Source organism: Diuraphis noxia, unplaced genomic scaffold (genome assembly GCF_037042655.1).
Source record: "Diuraphis noxia isolate RWA-SAM2 unplaced genomic scaffold, SU_Dnox_SAM2 contig0003, whole genome shotgun sequence".
Lineage (NCBI taxonomy): Eukaryota > Metazoa > Arthropoda > Insecta > Hemiptera > Aphididae > Diuraphis > Diuraphis noxia.
Genome location: NW_028301713.1, coordinates 63,791,854 through 63,819,166, shown reverse-complemented (window position 1 = coordinate 63,819,166; position 27,313 = coordinate 63,791,854). Strand labels below are relative to the sequence as shown.

Here is a 27,313-nt window from a genome sequence, read left to right as displayed (position 1 = left end):
GTTCCGAATCATGAAATCGCTTGCAGTCCACTGATAATAAAAATAAATTTCCACTTCTAAAATAGAAATACATTCGAAAATTTCGTCAAGAATACCAGTTGATGATGAAAACGACTTTTTGGAAATATTTCGGTTTTTATTCATGGGCATAACGTTATTTCCCCAAAAGGAATTTGTTACGATGTTGCCAAATTTAAACATACGATTGATCCACAACAACATTGTAAAATAGGTATTTTGTTTGATATCATTTTTAGACTTTTTGTGTTCGCTTGTACATTGATATTCTTCTCAGTGTTATTAATTTATTATTTATTTTTATTTTTAGACACTACCATAATACCTAGTACCTACTAATTAGTATTAATTTATGATGTGTGCAATGTATTATTATTTAATATTTATGCTCTCCTTGTCAGTTTAAGTTAGAGTAACTTACTTGACACTTGTTTAAAGGTTGGTGCCAGGTACGCCAGACGCGCGCTTTAGCGCTTGTTGTTGGCCCTCGGCAATCGTATTGAACCATTTGACTTCCTTTAAATTTAAATTATAATATTATACGACCTATAACTAATTTAACGCAATTTGAATGAATCGACAGGCAACGACAATAGATTAATTAAATTTTAAACCAAAAACGAGTGAGTATTTGACTTGTCTCAACAATTATTTAAATGTCTGATACAGTGGCGTGTTTACTGGCTAGGCCCTTTCCAATGGCCTGCCTAATTTTTATTTGACTGTTTATTTTTTTTTCATCACTAGTAAAAATGTCATTATTGATATAGGTAATTAATATTAAATATACGAATATCCTTAACTCTATACATTAATATTATTTTTATTTTATTATACTGTAAATGTTTTAATTGTTTTCTCTTAATAGACTTTAAAGAATTAAGACTGAAGTTATATTCCTAATATTTTACTCTGAGTATTTAATGAATGTTGTTAGCAATTGTTTGCTTTTTTATATTCTCAAAATAGAAAAATAAACCATATCACAGAAATGAAATTCAAAGGATAACATCTTAAACTTAAAACCCAAAATTCACTTCCCATGTTCCATGTGATAGGACAAATCTCTCTTAATAGTTACAAACACAACAGAAAATATAGGTCTACCCACTTATTTTGTGTTGGACACGCCACTGTGTCGGATAAAACGCATGGCATGCACAAGTTATATAATATATATATAGACATTTTATTTAAAAACAGTTATAGTTTAAAATTATGAATTCAAGTATATCTCAAAGCTGAAACGTACATAAAACTAATATATATATAGAATGTTACAGAATTGAGAATATCAATTTTCAAATAACTTAGTATTTTTAGATATATCTTGTTGAGGTTGAGTAAGCTTTACATTTTTTTCTTATCTTTAAATTAATTAATTGAATAACATGTTAAATTGAAGTGTACACATTTTTAATTTATATTTTATTTCTACATCAATATATTATATAATAAATAGATTTTTTTTTTTGTACATCCAATTATAAAAATAAGTACATTTTTCTTTGTCATAAACATAATTATTATATTTTATCTAATAAATATAATGTATGTCAGAATAAATGATTAGAATAATTATTTACCCAATTAATTGTATAAAACTACACCAGTATACAAACTATAAACTGTAAGTTTATTGGGTATCTAAATATTTCATAAAGCAAATTCTTTTTTTCATCCCTTTTTATCTAATTAGGTAATTAATTTTCTTTGATTAAATCTACTTATATTATTTTATAATTGTTTAGAAGTATGGCTGAGCTGGAAAGTGAAGATAGTTCAGATGGTACATTAGTTATCGATGAACCCAACTATGATAATCAAACAATTGAAATATTAAATAATTCAGATTCAGACATCGAAGTTGTTGAATTAGATGATGATACAGAAGATAACTCAGATGTGGAAATTGTTGAAATCGACAATCACATAAAGAATACTTCTACTTCATTGAATCCTCCAGATTTATCCACAAAACACAGTTTAACATGTAAGCAATGCTCTAGAATATTTACTACTAACAATGCACTACTAAATCACATCAGAAAGTTTAAAGGAAGGATAGGAGGTTGTACTTATATCGCAAATAATGCAATAAAAAAAAGAAAAACCACCGATTCTGAGCACTTGGTTATTAAAAAGAAACAGGGGAGGCCACCAAAAAAAAATGATGTTAATGGACCTGAGTTTCCTGTACCTGTTCTTAAACCTGTTCCTAAAACTATTCCCCTTAGTCGTCCTTCAATACCAGAATTAATACCAATAGTCTTCAAGTCTGTCAAACCTACTACTGCAAAAAATAATATTTTACCATCTTTACGACAAATGTTAGTCGATGAAATTGAACCAGAATATCCTTGTACAATATGTGGTGAAACATTTCGTCATAATATTGCCCTTATATGTCATTTGGATACTGATCACAATAATGATACAACTAATAAAGAAGACCCAAATAAAGAAAAAAAATCATCAACAAAATTGGGTATAAAAAAGCAAATTATAAAAAAAAATCTTATAAATGAAAATAAGCAGATAGAAAATTATGAGCCCAAATCAGATACTGTTGATTTAACACTACTGCCAGATTTTAAAAAAGACAGCTTGATGAATAAAATGAAATCCTATGTATATAGTACAAACAAAAACCAAGCAATTTGTCTTTTATGCAATATAGACTTCAAGAATGCTAAAAAAGCATTATCTCATGTCGAAGATAAACATATATTGGATAAAATAGAATGTGGATATTGTAATATGAAATTTGTGTATGAACTAAAACTAAGAAGTCATATGGCAAAAAGACATAAAATAATTGGTGTTTATAAATGTAATAAATGTTTAAAGATGATAAATAAAGAAGAATGTGATTCACATACTGAAAAATGTGAAGGAAAAGTGAACCCAATAATAATCAAAAGAGAAGATAAATCTAACAGCTTATAAATTAAAAATATATAGTAGTAAGTAAAATGTTAATCTATACCAAAGTAAAGACATTATAAAAAGTAATTATTTAAAATATATAGCCATAGTACTTGAGAAAAATTATAACTAAACACTAATGCTCTAATGCATCTAAGTCCAGCAGCATAAATTTCCCACGTAATAATAAGTTCGTTCACAACTTATTGTTACCAAAAAAAAAAAAAAAAATAGAGCTAGTATATCCTCTTTTGGAACAGAATATATATTTATATGTATATAAAATATAAATACAGTGAAACCTTAGGGTAAAGTCCTAAGAGAAACATTTATAATCATAATTATATACATATACTGTGTTGGATGAAAATTAAAAGTTTATTTAAGTTTTAAGGGAAGTAAAGTATGTAGTTAGTTGCTTAAAGTTTTCTTTTTTTTATTGAAAGTCAACATTTTAATCACGAAAACCTCAAATTAGAAATTCTATGAAAGTGAAAATAAAAGATACCCATTTTTTAATGGGAAAGATAAAATACCTGGTTTTTTGGATAAATTTAAATTTAAAATAAAGTATTCAAATATAGATATGTGTATTGGTGAGAGTGGTTTGTTTATTGAACATAAGTGTTTTACAATATTTTATTGTAAGATAAATATTTATATTGATTTAACTAATCATCCAATCAGCATAACCCAGTGTCTAAATAATAACAATAAGGTAGTCTAACTTAAGTTAAATTAATTGAAATTTTTTTTATAATGTATGTGATTTAAAATAATATTAATTTTATCTAGTATCTACATAGATATTGACTTCAGGTCTTAGTCAATACTAATAATTACTTAGCATGGTTAGGTAACTAAAATTTTGCTGATCATTCTACTCAATTTCAATTTCATTATTAAATATTTACATAACTTTGTAAATACCTGCACAAAAATTGTAAAAACTATAGTTGAACTACAAAAAATTCTTACATATTTGGTTGTAAAGGAGTATCATATAAAATATTTAAACTAAAACTTTTATATTATTTAATTATTTAAGATATGATATGAGTCATGATACATTTAGGATGTGTTTTTGTGATAACTTTTTGGGATAACTTTAAATATAGGGTACTTTCCTGTTATACGAGACTACGGCTATTATCGCGACTACCATCCAAGACTACCTCCGTTATTGCAACTACCGCTCTTGTTTTGTGAAACATCACAATCCTCTTATCTAAGACTACCAACATTTGCATAATGTTTAATTCTTTTATTTTGTTTTATTTTTATTTTAATAATATGTAAGTACTAGATATTGTGAGGATAAATAATGGCAATAATAACAATAATGCCTCTTACAAATTATATAATATAAAAAAATTGAATAATATAGGTTGGTATAAAAATGGTAAATTCATAAATAAAATAAAATAAATAATTTTTACTAATAATTATAATAATGGAGGAAATTGAATTTTTATTGTTTTTAAAATTTCGGTGAACTTACTTTCTTTTACGTTTTGCCCCCACATGAATTCAGCTAAATATGATTTAAGATGATGACGCGCAGTGCCACAATGTTTTTTGTTCTGCCATTTTGCTGATCCCCAGAGACGTTCTACACTTTGCATATGTGCTCCACTTTCAGGATCAACATAGTTTTTGCTGTGGTTTACAGTTAAATGTTTATAAGCAGCTTAATTAGTAGGAAGCAGTAGAAAAATACCATTTTGGTAGTCTTATATAACAGGATTGTGATGTTAAAAAACAATGTAGTCTTGTATAACAGGAAAGTACCAAATATAGTAGTCCATCTAGTAGATAACTAGATTAAATTAGAAAATAATTAAGAAAAACATTCTTTGTTACAACTTGCTGTCATATTTTAAACAAACTAAATAAATTGTGTGTTGGTAATAATAGTTTTATGAAATTTGCTAAAGAATTTATATAATCCAACTTTTTTTAGATCTTATGGGTAATGTTACTTTTAGTGCTCAAATTTTAGATATTTCATTAGCAATAGATAAGTTACTCAAAACCTTAAAAATGTTAAATTACAAATATTTGGAAACAAGACATTGTTACTTGAACAATCACAATGTTTCACGTTTGGTAAAATGATATACAATATTTTTCAAAACAAGAAAATAATTTAGTTTTTAATTTTTTATTAATTTAAAAAAATTAATAGTTATTTCATAAATATAAGAATCTAATTTAAACTCAATTATTTAACCTCATAGAAAAATAATATTACTGTATAACCTTTAGTGAAAAGACACCATTGTGTATTATTTTAGTTTTTATTAATGTTCTACTAATATATGTTCCTAATGCATTTATTTTTTTTATCATACACGTATTTGTGATTTAATGAGTTAATTAAAATAAGTAGAAGTTAACAAAATTATCAGTTAAAACAATTTCAGTAAATTGTTGATGCTTAATTTTATTTAAATAATGAGAATTTGTATTTGTATGGAATAAAGCATATTTAAGAAACTAATAAATGTGGCCATAAAAATAATCTTAAAAATCTATTATTTATCAAGTGAGATTTAGGTAGTGACATTTATTTTTAATTAGTTGTTTTACTATTAATAATGTTTAAAAGTTTGTATACCTTTATAAAAAAAAATACTTCCAATTGAAACATTTTGAAATACATTTTTTAATTTCAATAATAATAGAAATAATGGCTCAACGATAATGATAATGATAATAACAATATTATATATATTATTTATATTGAACATTGTGCTGTGTTACCTACGTTATAATCCTGCCAGCCACCAGGGCAACATAAAAAATGTCAAAATTAGGTCATTTGTTCAAGATAGGCAATTGTTTTCTCAAGTGTAGTATTAAAAAATTGCTATTTTGAACTAATATTTGATTATATTGATTTAAAAATAATATTCCGTTGTAGAAAATTGCTCACAATGAGGCATTAATTAAATTATTATCTATTGTTCGTATTAAATTAATTTCCTAAAAGTTATGTTAACCTGCTTTAATAAGTGTATTAATAATATACAAATAACCCCTCCTCCCCCAAATATATATATATATTATGTAAATAAATAATATATAATACAACCATATAAAACTTGACAGCATTTGTCATTGATATTTTTTGTTACCAGATTATTGTATTCAATATTTTGATGTAATTTTAGAGTATTGAATGGTTTTTTGATAATTTAATTGCACAAAATAATTTTTTTTTCCAAATCTGTCTAGTGAGAAGTTTTTTCTTTGATATAATGTTTTATTTATTTTTAAGTTATGTATATATTCACTTAAGTAGGTAATAAAACAAAAATTAAAATTAAATACATTTTAGGCATGCATGTTATTTGTAAATTCAACTTTTTAGTTATTATATAACAATTAAACAATAACAATTGATAAATTTAAAATATATGAATAAACATAAAAACTATTTAATTATTCATGACCAAGTAATTAATTAATACTTCAACAAAAAGACTAGTAGCAATGAATGTATTTATTTTATTTTAATTAGTCAAATATTTAGACTGATGTAATAGTTATTGTAATGCTTTTTATTTATTGTATTGTATTACATGTGTATTTAAATTGTTTTATTTTGTTAAAGCTTACACGTATAATATACCTAATTTATATATACTCCTATCTTCGATATTGTACACCTAGTCACATTAATTTGTTATTTTTATTTTTTAAAACAATACTTATTTGTTGTACCTATTTCATTTGTCTGAATAAAAACAATTTTAAATAACATTTTACGCACCCATGTGTACCAAGTTTATCCGTGTTAAAAAAAAATTGATCACAATAAATAATAAATGGTTTCTTATATTTTTTTATCTATGATTAAACAAAAAATACCAAATAGTAGAAATAGTATTCCAACCATTGTTCCTGTAAATAAAATATTATAATGTAGGCAAAAAAATACAAATACAAATTTTAAAAGTTTAATATTAATCACAAATATTTAATTGATTAATTAAAAAATTCCTTTAAAATTTGATTTTTTTTTTTTAATTTCCAAAATTATGTTTATGAAATTATTGTACTTAACACGTTCGTGGACAACTACTGGTATAGCAATAATTTTAAAAGTTGATGTACATATATCACTACTGCTATGGCAGTAGAATATAAACTGTTAAAATAAACACAGTACTGCTATAGCAGTAATAATTTCAATGGTTTCATATGAAAGAGCATGTTTTACAGTCCCATTGCAATACTTCAGAATATTGGGCACTGTATTATATATGTCTTATTTTTAGATTTATTTATCGTTCCTTTTTCTTGGGTATTTTCATGAACCCTATATTCGATATCATTATCATTATGGCTTTACAATGTTACAATAAAATAGTATACAATTGTCTACGCCATATTATATTTGAACCATAATCCATAGATACGAATTGTTGTCAATAAAATATTCAGTTCGAATAATTCGAAACATCGTACGTTGTCGGTGTCGTGTGCGATTGAATATGTCACGTAATAGTATATGTAGATGTAAAGCTTGCAATGTTCCACTGTGTCCCGGTTTATGTTTTGAAGACTTTCACAAAAATATGTCATAAAAAAATTATATCATTATTTTATTCAATTTCAATTTATATAAGACTAAATTTTCATTTTTTTTTTTAAATTTAATAATATTCTTTTTCAAAATTTGTTATACAAAATAAACCAGGTTGAGTTGAATTATTATTTTTATTTTATTATTTAAAAAATATAAATTATACTGCTATAGCAGTGCAGTGATGTACATAGTTGTAAATAGCAATGTAGAGGGACAGTTTTTTCCCCTTTCGAGAATTTCAAATGTCCACGAATGTTATAACTTATAAATGTTATATTACATTTTAAAAGTGTATAAATCAATTAAATTTGTTTTGATAAGACATAATCAATAAAATTTGTGTATGACAATATTATGTAATGTTAATTGAAAAATAAACTTACGCAATTTTGGCTTTTCTTCTCCAATCAAAGTGCCTACGATTGATGTACTTACTAATGAAACTCCATTTGCAATAGGAACAGCTAACGATATGTCTATAAGAAGTTAATAAGTGTTTTATGTTTGAACTATACATAATACTGACTAAACTGCGTGATTAAATGTCAAAAATTAAACTTTTAAGTTATTTTTTTCTTTTTACCTGAGTATTTAAGGGTGACATAGAACAATAGAGAACCACATTGGTTGATAAGAAATGGTATCAAGTACTAAAATAAATCATAATTTAATTACCACGGATTTGTTGTATTTAATTAAATCAAGTGTAATATATTATATAGATTATACTTACTTGCCAATTGGTTAAATGATCAGTGACCTCTGAAATTAAATTATATGTCTTATTTCTTTTAACTTTAGTGGTCGCAGCTTTCAGAAGTGGATTTGTACATCCCCATAAAATGCCGACAATAAATAGTTGAAATATTGAGTCTATAACAAATTGTATTTTTGTATTTTATTACGAATTATTGTTTGAGTAAGAAATAAGTTAAAATAACTCAATTTCACCAATAAATAATACTAATATAATAAGCTAGGTACATCAGGCTCTCATACCTCAGTATGCGCCTAAACATTTTTCATATTTAAGTATCGATATTATATCAATGCATTTGTTCAAATTTAGATTATAATCAACAGAATGTTAAATTAGTCAAATTGAAATAATTTTCAATCTCTTAAGAACTAGAAATTATAGGCATTTGTCAAATATTTTACATTTTGAAATGTATTTTTGCAATAGATGTTCTGATTGTACAAATTATAAATAGTTATATTTTTTGAAACTTGTAGGTATCTATACACTGCCTATCTGCTATACAATATTATAATGCCTATATGATCTAAGACTATCTGCATGGCTTCACGACTGCATGACTCATGATAATATTATATTATAGCAAGTCACTTTATAAGTTGAAATCATACTGTTGTCTGTCAATATCGTATTAATATAATCTGTCGAGCATTTATGTTTCAGACAAATTTCCGTCAATCAGGGGTGTCGTTTGGTGGGGGCAGGGCGTACAACGGCACCGTTAAGGCGTTAACTTAAAATATGTTAATAATTGGAACGCCATTAGTACTCCAATGCGGCGTTTTAATTGATATTTGATACGATTTCAATGATAAAAACACACAAAAATAACCACTGCTTCGAATGAAAGATTTTTTTTCATTTCTCAAAAGAGTAAAAACATATTTAACAACCGTGGGCGACAAAAGATTAAATTATCTAATGATTATTGCAGTTGAGAATAAAAAAGCAAGTAATATACGAGAGGCTGTAAATGATTTTGCGTATATTAAAACCCGTCGATTTTCACTTATTTCAATTTTAAAATGAAGTATGAACGTATTTTATATTATATGGTACGTCAGCTAAATTTTTAATGGCATGCAAAATATTTTTAAATCATCAATTTTATCCTAATCCAAAATCATCGTGATTAAATAATAGGCTGATGATATAGGTATCTAATAACAGATTTGCCTAATAAATAACCCTGTAATAAAAATGATTTGTAAGTAATAAAGTATAAATTTGTAATACAATGTCAATAATATATAAATAAAAATATGATATGTTACTATATGTCACTGTACCTATAGTTATTGTATATCTGATCGATATGACAGGCAGACCGTGCTCTTAATCGTTTTTATCGTAGGTATACAATAATTTATCATTGAATAAAAAATTAATATTATTTGTGGGAACATAACAATAAAATTGTATGTAGGGGTGATAGGACAATAGGTATTTTATACATTTTGTATCGATTTGAGATTAATTTACAAAATCTCATATTATGGGGTTATTTTTTCGCGGTACCACAATAATAAATCAAGTACTCAAGTCTCCAGAAAGCAACAAAATAAATACTCCGTAAAAAACACCAAATTCCTTATTAAAATATATACTGTATTTGAATATATTTTGTTATGTACGTCTGTACGTGTGTTTTTTACGGATAACTCGCATGCTTTTGATCGTGTTTGGCACGATAAATGGCCAACGGCCTTCTGTAGATTGTATTATAAGCTCCAAGAGATTCCTAACAGAACGTAATATTTTCAAATTCGCTATGGATCTAAACACTCTGGCATAACGACAGTAAGTTATAACCGCCAAAGTTCTACATGCATATTATTATGTTGTCCTATTTAGATTTCTGAGTGTAGCTCTACAACAGTAGCTGGACTACGCTGATGACAAAGCAATAGTGTTCCCGAAAAAAAAAAAATAACAAAAAGGAAGTATAATTTTGGCGTCTTCACACTTGAATACCTAATAGATCGTACTGCAGTGGCAATATGACCTTGCCGGTTACTCCAATGCATACGAGTATCATAATGTCTAGGAACTTTAAAAAGAAAAAAAACAACGCATTGTCATGGAAGTTTGCCGATTTATACACATTATAATAATATAGTTGCAGAACGGCAAACAAATAAATTATGTATATTTGTACAACAACAATAACGTTGGAAATTACAGGTAAATGGGACATTTAACAACGGTCGACTACAAAAAAGGCAGCTACGGTACAACGCGGTCATCGCAGATCACCGGATCTTTTTCTCGGGGTCCTTTTCTCCGGCCAATTTTGCCCGCCTCTCGTGGTCGGCCGCTTTCTGCGCGCCCACCACTTCGCCGAACTCTCGGTAGTTGGTGGTGATCAGCTCGCTTTGCTCATCCGCGTCCAGCCACACGTCGGTGACCGGTACGTCCTCGCCGTACAGGTGGATGTGGCGCGTGTTAGCCGTGATCGCGTCGTCGTCCATCGCCGGTATGAACCGCGGCGGTATGAACGCACCGGCCACATGCCGACCCTCACTGATGACGAAGTTGTACGTGGCCAGTGCCGCGTCCACCGGCAGCACCTCGACGGTGCACCCGTATTGCCGTGCCGCGGCCAACACCACTTTGTCCAACTGACGCCGGTTCAGCTGCAGCTGGCGGTAATCATCGTCGCGGCGACTCCGCTGCGACCCGTTGCCCAGGCCCAGCACGATGACGGAGGGCGCGGGTTCCAGGTGGAACAGCATCGACAGTGAGTCGACGTTTACGTCCCGATCGTCGTTTACGCGCCAAGCCATTATCGAGTTGGCAAAGCACACGATCGGCCCGAGCACCGCGAACCCGTTGTTCAACCGGAAGCCGTACTGGCTGTAAGCGGATATCATGATGCCGTCCCGGATGTTGTTGTTATTTAACATGGACACGTACGTCTTGCCGTCGTTTTCATATGCGCCGACGGACCGTCGAGGCTGATGTTGCGGCGACGGCGGAGCAAGACCGGAGCTGAAGATCCGTGGACGCGACGGCAGCAGCTTCCGGGCGATGTTTCTCAACGACATGACAGTCGATCGATCGCGAAACGATAGGTGAGACAAAATAAAATACTCTAAAAATATTATAGACAGTCAATGATCGTACCTTCCATTGCTGGGTGACGAAGGGGTCACAGCCCCGTTAAGAATGTTAAGATGAAAGCGGGTTTCAATGGCTGCTTCGTAGGATCTTTTGACTCCGTGTATCTAGGCGAAGACAGTCTTTACTGTCTTTGGAAGTCTAGAACTCAGTGTCTCAGTTTTTACTAGTGACTAGTCCCTACCCTTAAAACTGTAAAAAAGTTATTTTTTTTCCAATTTTGAATATTGTGATTTTTCTCCTAATCAGTTACCACTCACCAATAAATAGATCTTATCAGTTATCACTACAATACTGATACCAACTAGTGTGACCGGATGGATCAGCTTGCTTTGAGGTAAGGTTTCAAACAAAATAATACAAAATAAAAATGTGGTTATCACTGCTCAGTGCTCACATTGTTGATATGAATAAGAAAAACAAATTTCTTTATTATCATTTATCAATCATTATTCATTAATAGACTAAAAACTTGAAACTACTATAATGTTCACGTTTCACATGTGGCTTTTGATTTTATAAGTTACATTGTTTCGCAAATTATTTATTAATACTAAACGGTGATTGTGAACGTCCACAACACACCACTAACTCAGACATTTCAGTAACTTAAATCCTCTGCGAAAGTGATTACTAAAAATCAAAATGGTAAGTTGATTTGTATTTCTAGTTTTAATACCTACCTCACAACTATAATCGTTTATTTTCACTAAACTTTAGTTAACTCAGAATGTAATTATGATTATTAAAATAGGTAGACAAATGTGTAGTATAACTATTATAATTTATCAATATTAATACACTGTGTAAGAACTATTGGGTTGTATTATAAAATTACACTAACTTAATTGTTAATTTTGAATAAATAATTGTCTAACAATATATTTTTTTCAATGAAAATTGCATCAACTATTTGTGAGACATACATACTCATCATTCATCAATGTCCTATTTTAATATAACAGGATATTGGTGTACTAAGAGGCGGTTTGAATGTATTATACTTAGTGGTGCAAGACAATATATAGACACCCACCCCCCCCCCCACCACCATCATAATATAAATTACAAATAAATATTTTTTAATAAGTTTATAGTTTATAATTATAAGGCCCTTATATTCTTAACTCGACGCTTTCAACAGTTTCAGCCACGATTATCATTTATCATATGTCATTGATTAGGTACTTTATTACTTTTTTCATTTATTAAACATTAAAATTAAACATTGCGGTCAGCACATGCTCAACCAAGACCACCCACCCCCCTAACATTGGTGGTGCAGTGCACCAAAAATAGTATACTCAAACCGCCTCTGACTAAGAGTATATTATTTATATATTTTAAATGATTTTTGTTATACCTAAATATTTAAATTTATATTATGTTAAATATTGTTGAAGTTAATGGTCAGCTTAAAATTGTAAATTAAGTCATTTATTGAGTAGAATAATTTATTTTCAGTTAAGAAAGTTAAATAATAAAAATTTAATAGTATTATTTAATTTTACTTTTTAAATTTTAACAGCCAAAGAACAAAAGGAAGTTTATTGAAAAGAAAAATTCTGTAACTTTCCATGTGGTACACAGAAGTCAGCATGATCCGCTTGTTACTGATGAAACAGCACCACAAAATGTTTTGGTGCCTCAACAGCCTACTCAATCAAAAGGAGTAAGCTTCTTTATATATATTTTTGTATTTTTCAATTTTATGAAATTTAATTCCTTTTCTTTTTAGAAAAAAAACAAAGATGAAGAAGCTAAATATGGGATATATTTTGATGATGATTATGATTATTTACAACATCTTAAAGAATGTCGATCCAATGATTTTATATTATTGCCTGCTCCTGCCAACCATAATAATGAAAAGGTATGAGCAATTTTTTTATATACCTAATACAATTTTATATTAAAATAAATTTTTCTTTTTAAATTTTATAATAAAGAAAGAAAAACCTAAAGTTATGTTACCCTCTTCAATATTTGAGTCTGAAGTTGAAGAAAAAGTGGGCTTATTAAATAAAGCCGCTCCTCAATCTGGTAACTTTCAATAAATCAGTAGAATATGATTAATAGATTAATTATAAAATAAATAAAATTCTATAGGTCTACGTTTGGATTTGGACCCAGACATTGTTGCTGCAATGGACGATGATTTTAATTTTGAAGATCCAGATAATGAATTGGAAGATGATTTTGTGATCATGGCAAATCAGCCTGGGTAAGTTATCTTATTGGTATATTTAAATTAAACACATTTATTCAATGATTATTGGTCTTCAGATCAGATGACGATATCAATGAACTAGAAGACATAAATGAAGAAAGTGATAGTTATGATAGTGAAGCATACGATGATATTGGTAGCTTAAACAATGAAGATACCAAATCTCGTTTTACAGATTACTCAATGTCCAGTTCTATTATTAGACGAAATGATAATTTAAAATTAATAGATGAACAATTTGAACAAGTATTAACTTTATTTTTTTTTAAGAACACAATAACTAAAAAAATTGAAAATTAATGTTCTTTGTCATTAGATGTTTGCTGCATATGATGATGCAGATATTGGTGCATTAGAAACTGAAGAAATTGAAGGTACATTGACAATGGAATCTGATATGTTGAAAAAAGCTACTGAAGAATTTGAATTAAATTCGAAAAGGGTAAAATAATATAAAATTTTTTGTTAAAAATAAATTTTAGTTTTTTAATTCTTATGTATTTTAGGATGAAATACCTACTGATAGAACAGCTGCTTTGATATTTGACAGCGATTCTGATCAAGAAGAACCTACTTACAAACTACCTGTTGAAAACCAAGATGTAAAAAAATGGGATTGTCAAAGCATTATTTCTACATATTCTAATATTTACAATCGTCCTGCTCTTATCAAAGACCCACCAGTATGTTAAACACTTGAAACATATTTATTATCAAATATTACACTTTGTTAGAAATATTTACTCTTCAACCGATAACATTTTAATAATAAATATATATTTATTATTAAATTTTTATGACTTTAATTTAGATTCAGAGAATAAGAATAAATCCTAAAACCGGTGTTCCAATATTACAACAAAGGCTTACAGCACATGCATTAAAATCCTTAGACAATAAAGATGCGCCAAAATCTGAATCTAGATCAGTAATATCAGCTCTATCTATGTTGTCAATAAGGCCAAAAGATGAAACACCCGAAGAAAAACTAAAGAGGAAAAAAGCTCTCAAAGAATTTAGACAGGTATGTTTCTTTACTAATCTTAAAAATAATATTTATTTAAAGAAATATATATTATTTTGGTTATATATTTAGGAAAGAAGAGTAGAAAGAAAAGCTAACAGTTTGGCATTTAAAGAACAGAAGAAAAAGATGGAAAAAGAATTGATCAATAAAAATGTTAACAAAACTGTACGTGTAATATAAAAATTAAAAATAATATTCTGAGAAGTTTCTTATCTGTTAATGTATGTATAAAATAAAAATTTGTAAACCCTTTACAAGTAGTTTATTAATTTATTTGGAAAAACACATTAATAGTGCAGAGTGATTAGAACATTTGTTATATTTTAAATGCCTTAAAGCAGTTGAAGCTGAAATGTTGAAAAATAAAAGTCTAATAAAGTTTTTTATACTTTTTAATCTCAATAGTCTAGATGAAAAATCCATAAATCTCAACAGTTACTTAACATAATTTTAATTTTAATATTTAAATAAAATATATAAATAAATAACTTACATTTTATGATTAATTAAATTACCACTAACAATTCAGTTTTAAAATTTTAAACCAGTATGGTGGAAGATAATTAAATATGGACAAAACAAATGAAATAGAAATTGAGAGATATAAATATAACTATGTATCACTGTTGTTACTTTGAAATAAGGGGGGGGGGGAATCAGTATTCATTTTTTTTTTTTTAAGTTTCCATATCTAAATACAAATAATACGTTTATGCAGACTTTTGGCCTTTTACAATTTTTAAGTAAATGCATGATTTCCAAGTAGATTCAAATTGGATGAGCCAGTCTTCAATCTAGACTTCAGTCATTGTTTTATTGAATATATCATGACAAATAAGATTATTTGTTATTCTATTTGTCATGGAATATATCCAGCGTTTCTCAACCAGGGGGTCGTGAACTCCTCGATTTGGGGTCGCGTAGGTCAAAAATAATAAAATGCTGATTTAAAATTGATAATGATAATGATAGGATATTTTTAATGTTCAAATTTTTACCTAATATAATTGGGGAAAGAGGTCACGAAGTGATTGACCATATTCTATACCTATTTTGGGGGTCAAGACACTAAAAAGGTTGAGAAATGATGTATTAAAGTTTACTGCCATAAAGTAAATATGGCTATCTTGCTTTGAAAATTAAATAATTCAGCACTAACACATATTTCTAGTGGCTATATGAAAAATTATATTGAATGTTGCATTCTTAATATTAAAGTTATTTTTTCACTATTTGAAGGTATTTATAATTCGCATTTGACAAATTTTAAGTTCTGGCGGGTTAGTTTTTTGTGCAAATTTGTAGTGTAAACTGTTAGTTTCATCAAGGTGTAAAAGTGAAAGAATAAAGTTTCAACAAAAATTTTAAATTTTGAGATTATTTTATTTAAGTTTAAATAAATATCCTAAAATTGTATGGTTACTGGAAAATGATAATATTATGAAACACATAAATGTAATAGTAAGTCTGGAGAAGTAAAAGATTTAAATGAAAATTTTAACTTCTATAATAATGGACAAAAAACATTTTAACACTAAATAAGAAATAAAGAAATTAATCTTTTCTACGACGTTTGTCACGGTCTTGTTGTTGTGGCTGAGATCTTTTAGATGCATGCTTGGCTTGAGTTAAGAACTGATCCAAACCAAATGGATCTTCTTCTTGCTGATGTTTTTCAAATTGAACAGGTCCAGATCGACCACTGGCTTTAGGATCACGATCTGTTCCACTAAATTCTTTGTTTGGCACAAACCTAAATAAAAACAAAAATAATAATTACTTAAACATTTTTTTTTATAAAAGATAGATATTACAAGTTGTATTGTTTTTCCAACAATCAAAATTATTTTTCTGTGGAAATACACAACCCATAAAATAAACTAAACTATCTAACAGCTTTGAATTATTCTATTTTTCTATTTCTTAAATTAGAGCTTTATTCAATTTATCCAATAATAATAATAATAATAATACAAATTAATTATTCCAACTTTATAATATCAAACTTACCTATTTGTCTTAGCAATTTTGTCTAAATCATCACCATACACTTCTTTATCAATATTAGCAGATGGACGGTAAATATGTTGAGCCAAAGAGCTATTTCCACGCCAAGGTTTATCATACACATTATATTCTTCATCATCTCCAAATCCGGTATCCATACCTGCTGTTGTATTAAGCAAACGTTGATCGTACTGAGTATCACCAGTTTTTCTAGTGATTGCTGGGAGTCCAAGAGCAATTTGTTCACTAATATCTCGATCTCGCAATACTTTGTTTTTACGACTGTCAGCATTTCTAGCAAGATTACGATCACGAGCTCTATCTTTTTGTCGTTCCAAACGCAATTGATCACGTTCACGAGATTCATCATTTTTAGCGGATCCAGGAAGCCGAATACCTGCTCTTTCTTCCCTGGCTTTTTGAGCCATGGCTCTAAGATGTTCCTCTTTCTTTTCCTTTTCTTTTTGTGCCATTTTCTTTTCCAGCTGAGCCCTCATTTCAACAGCTTCTCTAGCTTTTCGATCTGCTATGTATAAGGATTCGGCCAGTTTAGCGAATTTTTCATTTATATGATTTTGTTGTAAACCTCGACCATCAGCAGCTAATCTCTTATCTAATGGAATTGTATAACCTTTAGCATTTTTCCAATTGGATATACATGGAGGAATTTTCCATTCTTTTTGTTCTTTAACAGATGTCTTTCTGGTAGGAGAATGCATTAAAGGTGCAGGAGGTGATGGAGGACCCCGAGGAATTTTTTTATTGATTTTAAATTTTGGAGGTTCCATGGGATCTTTCTGAGCCTCCACTAATCTTACTACACGCTGTTTTGATCCAGAATTATATTCTTTTCCTTGTTCAGTAGGGGTATAGCGGAACCATTGAACAGGAGCCTAATAAACATTTTCAATTTAAAAGTACATATAAAAATAAATTTATTGATTAAAATTAAGAACATTGTAACTTACAGGTTTATCTGCTGCTCGTACTGGTAATGCAGCCGAAACTTTAGAATTAGTCAATTTTTCGAGTGCTGCTCTTGTTTTTTCAGTGAGATCTGCAACTTCTTCTAAATCAGGCTTTTGCAAAGAAGGATCATCTTCATTGATCACCTCAGATGGAAGCATGTCAGATAATTTTGAATAAATCACTTTATCTTTTCTTTGACCTTGGCGAGCAATCACATCATATTTAACTTTACCATCAGAAGTTAACTGCAATGCAAGAGCATTTGAAACAGATTCTTTATTTTCTTTTCCCATATTCAATGGATACTGTGCAACTTGGATTTCCGGAAAAGCGCCACCATCCCCAAAATCCTGTAAAAAAAAGTAGCTTAATTTTAACAAAAGAATATTAATTATAAAATTTTAAAAATGATCTCAATTAGAAAAAAAATAGCCCAACTGTCAGTGGTTCTGGGTTCATGAACTGGAAAAACAATAAAAAACACTTTTTACAACAAAATCTAATAAATTAAAAAATACATTTCTGAATTATATTTCAAAATTTTTAAAAAAAATTGAATATTTTACTACTACTTTACTAATTACTACCAAAATTAAAACAAAAGCAGTTCGCAATAGTTGGATGTATAAAAATCATTTTTAAAATACAAACATTGACCACCAAGTTCCAAGTAACTCGTGAGTGTTATTTGGTAAAAAATGTTGTCCACATATAATCATTTAAATATATTTTAAACAATCCATACTATTTAAAGTAGGTACTATTCAATAGAAAATGTTTAATCCAAAACTTGTGTTGATTTTATTGTTTATTGGACAATAAACTATAATATAGTATAAACGTGTCGACTGCAATGCGACTACCAGAAAAATTGTCAGAAATGAAAATGAATTGACGAAACTTATTAGTCCGTGGTTTGACAGAACTGGAAGAAAAGTGGTTATCACCTAATGTTAGTCTCGTTTAAGACATAAGATTAGATAAAGATTAATTAAAAGACCATGTTGCGCTATGTTAAAAATGAATGTGTTGTAGAAACAAGGTTTATCTGATTACCTAGTTACTTGAGCAAAACATTACTCTCATTTATAATCAATTAAATTAGACAATAATATAATATCAAATAACAATATCTAGATTTACTTCAACAGTCCTTGGTACCCATCCATTTCTATTCCCATACGGTGGGATTTTAACAGCATACACTTCATATGTATTGGTTTTCTCAGCAAGCGTTTCATTTGATTCGTCATCTTCTTCCAAATCCTGAAGAAATTGTGTAGGGGCTGGTAATACACTGAGAAATCATAAATTATTATATTAAAACATCTACAACAGGTTATTGAACAATAAGCTTGAGTTTAACTTACCTAAATAGAGACATGGTGTAATCTAATGTTTTGTCAAATAAAAATAATTAATATGACAAGTTTAACAAGAAAATGAAGATCAAATTATGACTCAAAGCTCAAGCGGAACTTGATAACAATAATTTTGAAAATTTGACTCATTTGAGTCATATGACATATACACGAATCAAGATATTATATAATAATATGATTTAAAGATTTTCTAAGACGTATAATATTATCTTAATTCTTGATCCTATGCTATCATTATTATTTTTTATCAATAGAAAATAATTAAAAACTATTATATTCAGTAATATGGTAATATGTACTGATGTTATGTGGTACTATGGATTCGTAGTTTCTATAATAAATCTATAGCATTTGTCAATTGACTTGAAATACTAAATTACTAAATTAAGGTTACTCTTACTAAGTACTAAACAGTACCTGGTCTAAATTTAAATAGTTTAATCTACTGTAAGATAATTATTATTAATTATTATTAATAATTAATATTTACTGTTTACTAAATAGTATTTACCATTTACTGGCTTATCAGTGTGACCACCCCACCACGAAAGTGTATCCAAATTAAGTGCGCTATAATTTTATCACAGAATAAAGCGACCCATAGACTATAAGCCATAAGGGACGGCAGGGGTTGGTATGTTGGTAAGTAATTTCTATTGGAGTTGGAGTCCAGAAGACTAGATTAATAAATAATTGAGGCCCAGAGAAGAAAATGTTTGTCAAATCCTTACCACTGTGACTGTGTCCTTGCATTGTTATAATAGTATGATATAAAGACAAAACAATTGCAAGATACTCGAATATTGACGGAATCCGAATTCGGACCGCGATCCAGTTAGTAGTTGCCGATCGTTGCCATAGACCATTGCTGACGTGGACATTATATTATATAAACAATAAACAATAATATGTGTCAACGATACTTGTCAATCAATACCATTGATCATGTATTGACTATTGATTATATTGAAAATATCAAAACCATTTTGATATATTTTATTAACTTGTTAGTTGTTAAATCAACAACTAGTTATTAATTATATCATCTTAAAATATGATGAGTGACGCTAGTCTTTCAGTAACTATACGCCAAGACCTATATATATATATATCTTTATAGATTATATATCTTGACTGTACGCCTGCATATTATGTCGGCTGACTTGATTCTTGGTACAGTGCACTGATGACTGATAGCTATTGTTCTGTCTTCTGTGGATAATATATGTAAACATATTAAAAACATTTAATTATGTATTGTTCTATGCAGTGCCGCAGCCAGGATTATTTTCAGGGGGTAGTGCTTAAGCCCTTAATCAGCTTAACCACCCAACTACAGCACTGGCTCTGTGATTATATATCCTAATCTGAATGTCTAATACCTGAGGGCTGATACATATATTATGAATTTATGACTGTTGTGACATATTGAATTGCTTACAATTTATTTTCTCCAAATTGTTTATTAATAATTTACAAAAGCTTAATTATTAAATTTTTGCTTAATTTATTTTAAACATTACTGACACTTCCTAAGTATTTATTGTTTATTATTATAGTAGTACAGTTAGTACTTGTCGTGTAAAATAGACATTATATTATTATGTATATTTTGTTAAATCGTACCATGCATTATAAATATTTAAAATACTATAGTATTTATAATCAATGATGTTAATAAATATAATATCTAAAAATTTACTACAATTTCTACGGGTTTTTATAACATATTGTGATTTTTCATCATTTTTTAAATTCACTTAAAGGCTTTTTTTAATAAATAATAACTAATAACTGTATATAGTTATATAAGCTGGCGTTGTTTGAGGGTCATGTTCACGCGGTGGGTGGGTGAGGGTGTCATATACTCATATCCCCTCTTTTTTCATATTTTTGTCTTATAAGTTTTCCATGATAAAGCAATAATAGTACCTAGTTATATTTAATATTCACAACAATTATTGATCTAACGGTCTAAGAATTATTGTGTCAGTCATATCCTATCAGCACCGGTGGGGCGGTGAAAGGTCAGAAGTGGCAGCTGCCCCGGGCCCCGCTAAATATGTTTCCGGCGGTGTCTGAGCACGTCACCACTGGTATGACTGTGTTAGCATAGACGTAAATCGCAGGTGGGCTTAACCCCCCCCCCCCCAAAAAAAAAAAAAAAAATTATTAGTGTTCCACAAACTATTAAAAACTCAATGTATAAATAGTCAGGAATTAGGACCCCCCCCCAAATTGAACCAATTTACGCCTATGTGTGTTCGGTAGTTTATTTACACAAGAACACGTTGAATTAACATTATTAATATTGTAGTAATTTATAATAAATAATAAATTATTTTCTTGTGCCGTATATAATTAAAGCAGATGACTTTGTTGATCTTGATATATATTTATTAGTTTTCTATAGATGTCTCGGGAGTGGGTGCAAGTATCGCATACAGCTATACAGGAAATCCACTGGTAATTTCGGTTTGATGCCTACTTGTTTGATATTAAATATTAATTAACCCGCGGCAACATGAGCCATTTGGTGACGATGATGCGTGCTTATTTCATTCTACTGAAATTTGCATTCGAGAATCATGTGTTTGACCTTCCATAAGTAGGACTAAGGCATGGGGTGGGCCTTAACTCTAAATTGGCCATGTAATGGCGAGGAATTGCGGAAAAAAAATCCCCGGGAAAAAAAATCCCCGCACTAGGAAAAAAAATCCCCAGTAGTACCGTACTATTAGGTATGTTATAAATTATATAATATAAGTAAAATTAATATTGTATATTATTTTAAAAGTTGTCATTTTATAAAAAATTGGTAATATAAATAAATATTGTATATTAGGTACCGTAAAAAGTAATGTAATTATAATATTACCTAGTCATTACAGCGCTTTCTGATGTTATGAGCAATCGCTTTTAGGAAGTCTTCAACATTTATTTCATCATTTTGGATTCGTGTACATAGTTCTTTCAATCTTTTTTCGGTAGTTTGGGTCAACCCTAATTTTTTTCTTTTATTGAATGGCTCACCTACATCATTTAAAGCCAACTTTGCTAGATCTGCAGCTACTTCATTTTTAATTTTTCTAATTAACTTCCATATTGTTGGATGTTTTTGACCGACTAAATGTGCAAAGCGATTGTTCCATCCTTCAGTAAGATTGTTTGTCCTGTGGCTACCATGAAGGGTTGTATCATGAACATTCCAAGTATTAGGTGGAAACATAGGTTGTAGTCTTCGAAGACGCACATTAACATTAACTCCAGCTGCATTCCCAATTCGTTTGTAAGCGCCATTTACATAATAAGCCTCAAAATAAATTAATAAATCATCTGCTTCATTTGGTATGTTTTGCTTTAAACACTCCATCCCCTCTTTTACGTTATTTAATGGTAAGAAAGCTAAACTGTCAATCATTGCACAAAACAATCGAAAACCTTCATCTTCTTGATATCTGTTTGACAAACCTAGTTCTTGAACTTTTCTGTAAGTTGATTGACAGAGGTGGTAAAAAAATCCTCGAATGTTTATGTCATTTCCAAAAATTAACTTCGCTGCATTTATGACAGCTGATTCGAAATCTAAATTTAAATTTAAAGGATCAGGGTATATTTTTTTTCCGGAGATTTTTTTCCCAACTATAATACTACAACTATTATACCAGTGGCGAGTGTGAGTGTGTCCCATTCGGAGACGGCCAAATATAATCTCATATTGATTTTAATTCTAAATTATAATCCTTGTTTTAAATATAAATTGTTATTTTAGATTCGTAGTGGATCAATGAATGTATTGAATTTCAATGACGAGTGTTTTTTTTTTTTTTTGTGACTGTGTACTACACGGCAAGTTGTCGAAATAATCAACTTCAGTAGCTTTTCCGGTTGTAAATTGAATCTAGTTGGTACATTAGGGAGGGCAAATTTTGAAATTCTCAGTAGTTTTCAAAAGCACAGGGAAAAACAAAAAATAAATTAAGAAAAACTGGAATTTTAAGCGAAATCAATTTTTGAGAAAATCGAATTATAGATATGGTGTAACTCTAAAACAAATTATCGTAGATACATGACATTTTTACCTACTATTAATACTAGTATGTTCTATACTTGATAACATTCTCAAAACATTTCAAACTTTTTTAAGTTAACATTTGAAATTTTCAATCTTTTTAGTTTATTTTATAGTTATTTTTAAGTTCAAATTCGGATGAAATTACACATTAAATAATCAAGAATAACCATTTTAGTTACATTGTTGTGATTTAAAAATAATATTTGTGATAGGTACTTGAAATTTCTAGAGTAAACTTTATATAATCTAATTTTAATAGTTTATGTCGTTAATGACATATTAATACTTTATATTGTATATACCTTCCTATGAATGACTGAGTAAGTAGTTTATATAATGAATCTGATTTGATTAATTTTATAGGTACCGACATTTTTTGTTGAATTAATAACAATATAATTAATATAGTAATAGTATAATATATATCCTAGAATGACAAACCGTCTTCACTGCAATTGTTTTTTGTATATAATGATATTTCATTGAATTAAAATTTAATACCATCCTTTACAGTAACCCACTTGTAACCTACTGTACGGCAGAGCAACATTTTTTATCATTTCAAATAGACAATGATCAAAAATATTTTTTATTAATAGAAATATTCGGAATTTAGTTTGTCTAAAAAAAGTAACATCAAAACTCTCATATTAAAATACTTTTAAGAAATATGGACTAAAGGGGGACTTCATAAGCTTTATAAAATGTTGAACTAAACTGAAAATAATCAAAAGGGAATTGTCGATGGTGCCCATAGACTAAAATAAGTCAATATCATTTTTTCTTATTCCAGAAATTAATGCTCAATGCTCAATATTTTAACACACATTCTTTAATCAAATATATTATCATGTCTTCAAAAGTTCAAACATAGATGCTAGTTGTGTTAGATATTTATGTTGTAAAATTTATTGGCCATTGGGTAAAATCATTGCATTCCTTGTGTAATTGTACACTTAGAACATATTTATTATTTAATGTTTCCCCTTTATGCAATTGAGTGTGAGTAGCATTTCAGTCATCATAGAAAAATTATTTAGTGGGTAAACTTATAATTTTAAATGCATCAATATTTGTGATTAGAGCTAAGTACCACCTAAAATATTTTTTAAATATTTATGGTGTACATATTAAAATATAAATATAATAAATCCCGGTATACTGTCACAAAAACTGAAAATAATATTAATAATATATAATTTATTATGTAATTAAAATTATTTAAGTAATTATTAAAAATAACATAAATTAACTATTTCCAAGAATTGGCCTTGTGTTTAGGTAGAAAATGAAATCTATCAGGTACTGGTCCAAGTAACATTTTACTTATTTCAATCCAATCAGCACAATTTCCACTAGCCATTAATGTCTCTAAATCATCTCTTCCTTTGTAATTGGGTGGTCTTTCATTTACTTTTTGAGGAACACGTTCTAAAATTCCTACAGGAATGTATCGGTAACAAAATGACAGCCATTCCAATAAAAACTTTCTTGTTGTTTCCACACCTCGAGTATCACTACCCCAATGTTCAAGACCATATTTAACAAATCTTTTTAAAATTTCCAATCGTTCATTACTACTTATATCCCAATGACGATTTTCTTTTAGCTCTTTAAATATCCAAGGCTTTATCAAAGCTCCACGGCCAATCATAGCACCAGTTATGTCTGGAAATTGCAGTTTTGAATCAATATAATCTTCATAAGACATTATATCTCCACTGCTAAATACTTGTACTGGACTTGCTATTTTTGCGCATTCATTAACATAATTCCAATCAGCCAGTTTAGTGTATCTTTGGTCTCTTGATCTTCCATGAATTGTTATAAGGGAAACTCCACTATCTTTGAACATTGGTATTAAATCATGAACAACATTTTGATCTTTATTAACACCTGAGCGAGTTTTTACTGTAAGAGGTACATCAAGGATCGTTCTCATACTTTTCAGACATACTTCTAATTTCTTACTTCTAAGTAATAATCCACTACCAGCGCCTTGTTTATAAATTTGATCTAACGGACATCCTAAATTCAAGTCTAAGAAATCCATATCAACATTTTCTTGTAGGACTTGTGCACTTTTAGATAACATGTATGGATTATTACCACATACTTGAATACCAAATATATCTTCTGTTTCATGTCTTTTAGTTAATGCCCATTCTTGATTGTGTCCTTGTAACAAACTTGATGATAGAACCATTTCACTACAGGTTATATCAGCCCCAAATTCTTTACAAATTCTACGAAAAGGTAAATTACCAACTGTAGTTAAAGGGGCCAAGTATAGTTTATTTTTCCAATTTATCTTTTTAGAACTTTCTTCAATTAAAGGTCCCAAGTCTTTATCCTTATCAATTTTTTTAACTGCTTCTTCACTTTTTGTAAAATCGTATAATTTTTTTCGTAATTTTAACATATTTTCTTTACTTAATGTTTTATAACTAATTTCATTTTTAATCCACGTTTCATATTTAATTTGGTCTATAACATTTTTACCACTTTCAATATGGCTACTTCCAAATCTACAGGTCAGTCCTCTAGGACAACGGCCCTTAATAGAATAAACATAACATGTTTGGCCAATATCATCAGGTTTTTTTTCTAAGTACTCAGTGATATTGTGTAAGAATTTACATTTATCATGTAAACAAGAATCTTTTTCTGAACCATCAACAAGATTTGAGCATAAATGTTCTTGTGGAATCTGATAATAAGTACTATTTCTAGATTTATTTTGACCTTTTAATACACTTTTAGAACATTTCTGTTTTTTAGAAGGGGGTTCATCTTCATTTAGTTGGTTTTTATCTGATTCAGAAATACAATTTATGGCCAACTTAGGTACATGTCTTTCAATGATATATTCTTTTTTTATACATGCGATTCCCTTATTTTCTTCTTTTACAATTGATGTAACAATAGTATCAACTATAGTATTTGTTTCTTTATTTAAACTCAATAGGTCTTCATTGGCGGATGACATTTTAAAATATCTGAAAAAAATACACAAATTCAAAATTATTCAAAATTGAATGTATTATAATTTTGGTATTAAAATTCTTGCATAGCCCATAGTACTTACTTAACTAAAATTATTTAAAATATTGAATATAAAAGCAATTCATGTCTTGACTTTGTAATTTAAAAACTAAGTTATACATTATTTAATAGTTGGGTATTAAATGCCAAAATTGAGGTAATCATTAGTATACTTTAATTATTGATACACATCATAGTTCATACCATGAAGATTAGAATATTATAGTCTTCTTATTGGTTTATACATTTACATTTCGCTCAATAAAATATGTAAATTAGTTATGAAACAACTTAATTCAGAAGAAAAATAAATAACTTGGTATAATAAGGTGTAACAGATAGAAAAATAACTGACTTTTGGACTAACTTTTTTCACATTAATATTTTTCATTTTTTTTTATTCATTAAGTGAACATATTCTACATGTATAATACATTTTTATGTTGTATTTTTTTGTACTGAAAATAAGAAAATGTTGAATAAATTCAAAATAGCCTATATATTTGTGAATCTGATTATAAGAACAATTTTGATGGAAAAAATATTTATCTAAGTCAAGTAGTTTAGAATTTTTTTTTAAATTCAATATTGTTTTGGTTAAATTAATTTGGAACACATTAACTCTTTAAAAAATATGATTTATGAGATTTACTGACATGAGTATATTTCTTATATTATTTTTTTATCATATAATAATTATAATATAATATAATTTTATCATATAATATTCAAAAAAAAAATGTGTCATACGATGAATTGGCATATATTTTTTTTTTTTTTTGCTAGGTCTTTCTGTTACATCCTGTATATACAAATAAATATATTATAATATTTTGAACAGAAAAAAAATATATTCTCAGCATTATACCAAAATAAATAATTGTAGTTAAAATTAACCCTTTGGAGAGTGAGTTGGGATTTATTAGTTTACACACAATAAAACTTAATAGTTACCTGTTAAACTTGTGAGGACTGTAAATTATTTGTTTTAAGTATATTAAATTATTAATAGAAAAATTCAAATGTCAATCGGTTGTAATGTTGTAGAATACTAAAATACTGTAATTTGTGGATTTCTGAAACTCTGAACTCAGAAAATGTAGGTATTTTACTATTTTAGTTTTTAAACGTAACCAACAAATTAAATAACCTGTA

The 27,313-nt window shown here is 28.5% G+C and overlaps 6 protein-coding genes across 7 annotated transcripts; 2 read left to right on the top strand and 4 right to left on the bottom strand.

Annotated features, from left to right (window-relative positions):
* The first annotated feature begins 93 nt into the window (after positions 1–93).
* LOC107162727 (uncharacterized) lies at positions 94–13,095 on the top strand. 2 transcript variants are annotated; one of them, XR_016190731.1, is made up of 3 exons: positions 260–641; positions 1,770–11,377; positions 12,952–13,095. XR_016190731.1 is itself a non-coding variant. In XM_089222172.1 (2 exons), the coding sequence occupies exon 2, from the start codon at positions 1,774–1,776 to the stop codon at positions 2,965–2,967; it is 1,194 nt and encodes a 397-aa protein (XP_089078298.1). In that variant the 5' UTR covers positions 94–232; positions 1,770–1,773; the 3' UTR covers positions 2,968–3,069. The 2 variants fall into 2 exon arrangements, 1 of the variants encoding a protein (XP_089078298.1); XM_089222172.1 differs by lacking the exons at positions 260–641; positions 12,952–13,095 and adding an exon at positions 94–232 and having other exon boundaries at positions 1,770–3,069.
* LOC107162736 (transmembrane protein 234) lies at positions 6,770–11,571 on the bottom strand. Its single transcript, XM_089222175.1, has 5 exons — positions 11,430–11,571; positions 8,277–8,416; positions 8,127–8,193; positions 7,927–8,019; positions 6,770–6,855 (listed from the first exon to the last, which is right to left on the bottom strand). The coding sequence occupies exons 1-5, from the start codon at positions 11,434–11,436 to the stop codon at positions 6,788–6,790; spliced, it is 375 nt and encodes a 124-aa protein (XP_089078301.1). The 5' UTR covers positions 11,437–11,571; the 3' UTR covers positions 6,770–6,787.
* Positions 10,379–11,350, bottom strand: LOC107162735 (NADH dehydrogenase [ubiquinone] 1 alpha subcomplex assembly factor 3). The gene has a single exon (XM_015509748.2). It carries the CDS (start codon positions 11,348–11,350, stop codon positions 10,556–10,558), a length of 795 nt encoding a protein of 264 aa, XP_015365234.1. The 3' UTR covers positions 10,379–10,555.
* LTV1 (LTV1 ribosome biogenesis factor) lies at positions 11,903–14,937 on the top strand. The gene is made up of 10 exons (XM_089222171.1): positions 11,903–12,071; positions 12,952–13,095; positions 13,162–13,296; positions 13,373–13,466; positions 13,533–13,647; positions 13,710–13,899; positions 13,970–14,095; positions 14,160–14,336; positions 14,465–14,677; positions 14,750–14,937. The coding sequence occupies exons 1-10, from the start codon at positions 12,069–12,071 to the stop codon at positions 14,858–14,860; spliced, it is 1,308 nt and encodes a 435-aa protein (XP_089078297.1). The 5' UTR covers positions 11,903–12,068; the 3' UTR covers positions 14,861–14,937.
* A 1,105-nt stretch (positions 14,938–16,042) lies between these two features.
* Positions 16,043–19,445, bottom strand: LOC107162733 (SNW domain-containing protein 1-like). The gene is made up of 5 exons (XM_015509744.2): positions 19,027–19,445; positions 18,800–18,953; positions 17,656–18,006; positions 16,691–17,580; positions 16,043–16,433 (listed from the first exon to the last, which is right to left on the bottom strand). The coding sequence occupies exons 1-5, from the start codon at positions 19,038–19,040 to the stop codon at positions 16,235–16,237; spliced, it is 1,608 nt and encodes a 535-aa protein (XP_015365230.1). The 5' UTR covers positions 19,041–19,445; the 3' UTR covers positions 16,043–16,234.
* Positions 19,446–24,293: 4,848 nt separating this feature from the next.
* On the bottom strand, positions 24,294–27,301 carry Dus3 (Dihydrouridine synthase 3). The gene is made up of 2 exons (XM_089224289.1): positions 27,113–27,301; positions 24,294–26,112 (listed from the first exon to the last, which is right to left on the bottom strand). Exon 2 carries the CDS (start codon positions 26,100–26,102, stop codon positions 24,366–24,368), a length of 1,737 nt encoding a protein of 578 aa, XP_089080415.1. The 5' UTR covers positions 26,103–26,112; positions 27,113–27,301; the 3' UTR covers positions 24,294–24,365.
* Positions 27,302–27,313: the final 12 nt, after the last annotated feature.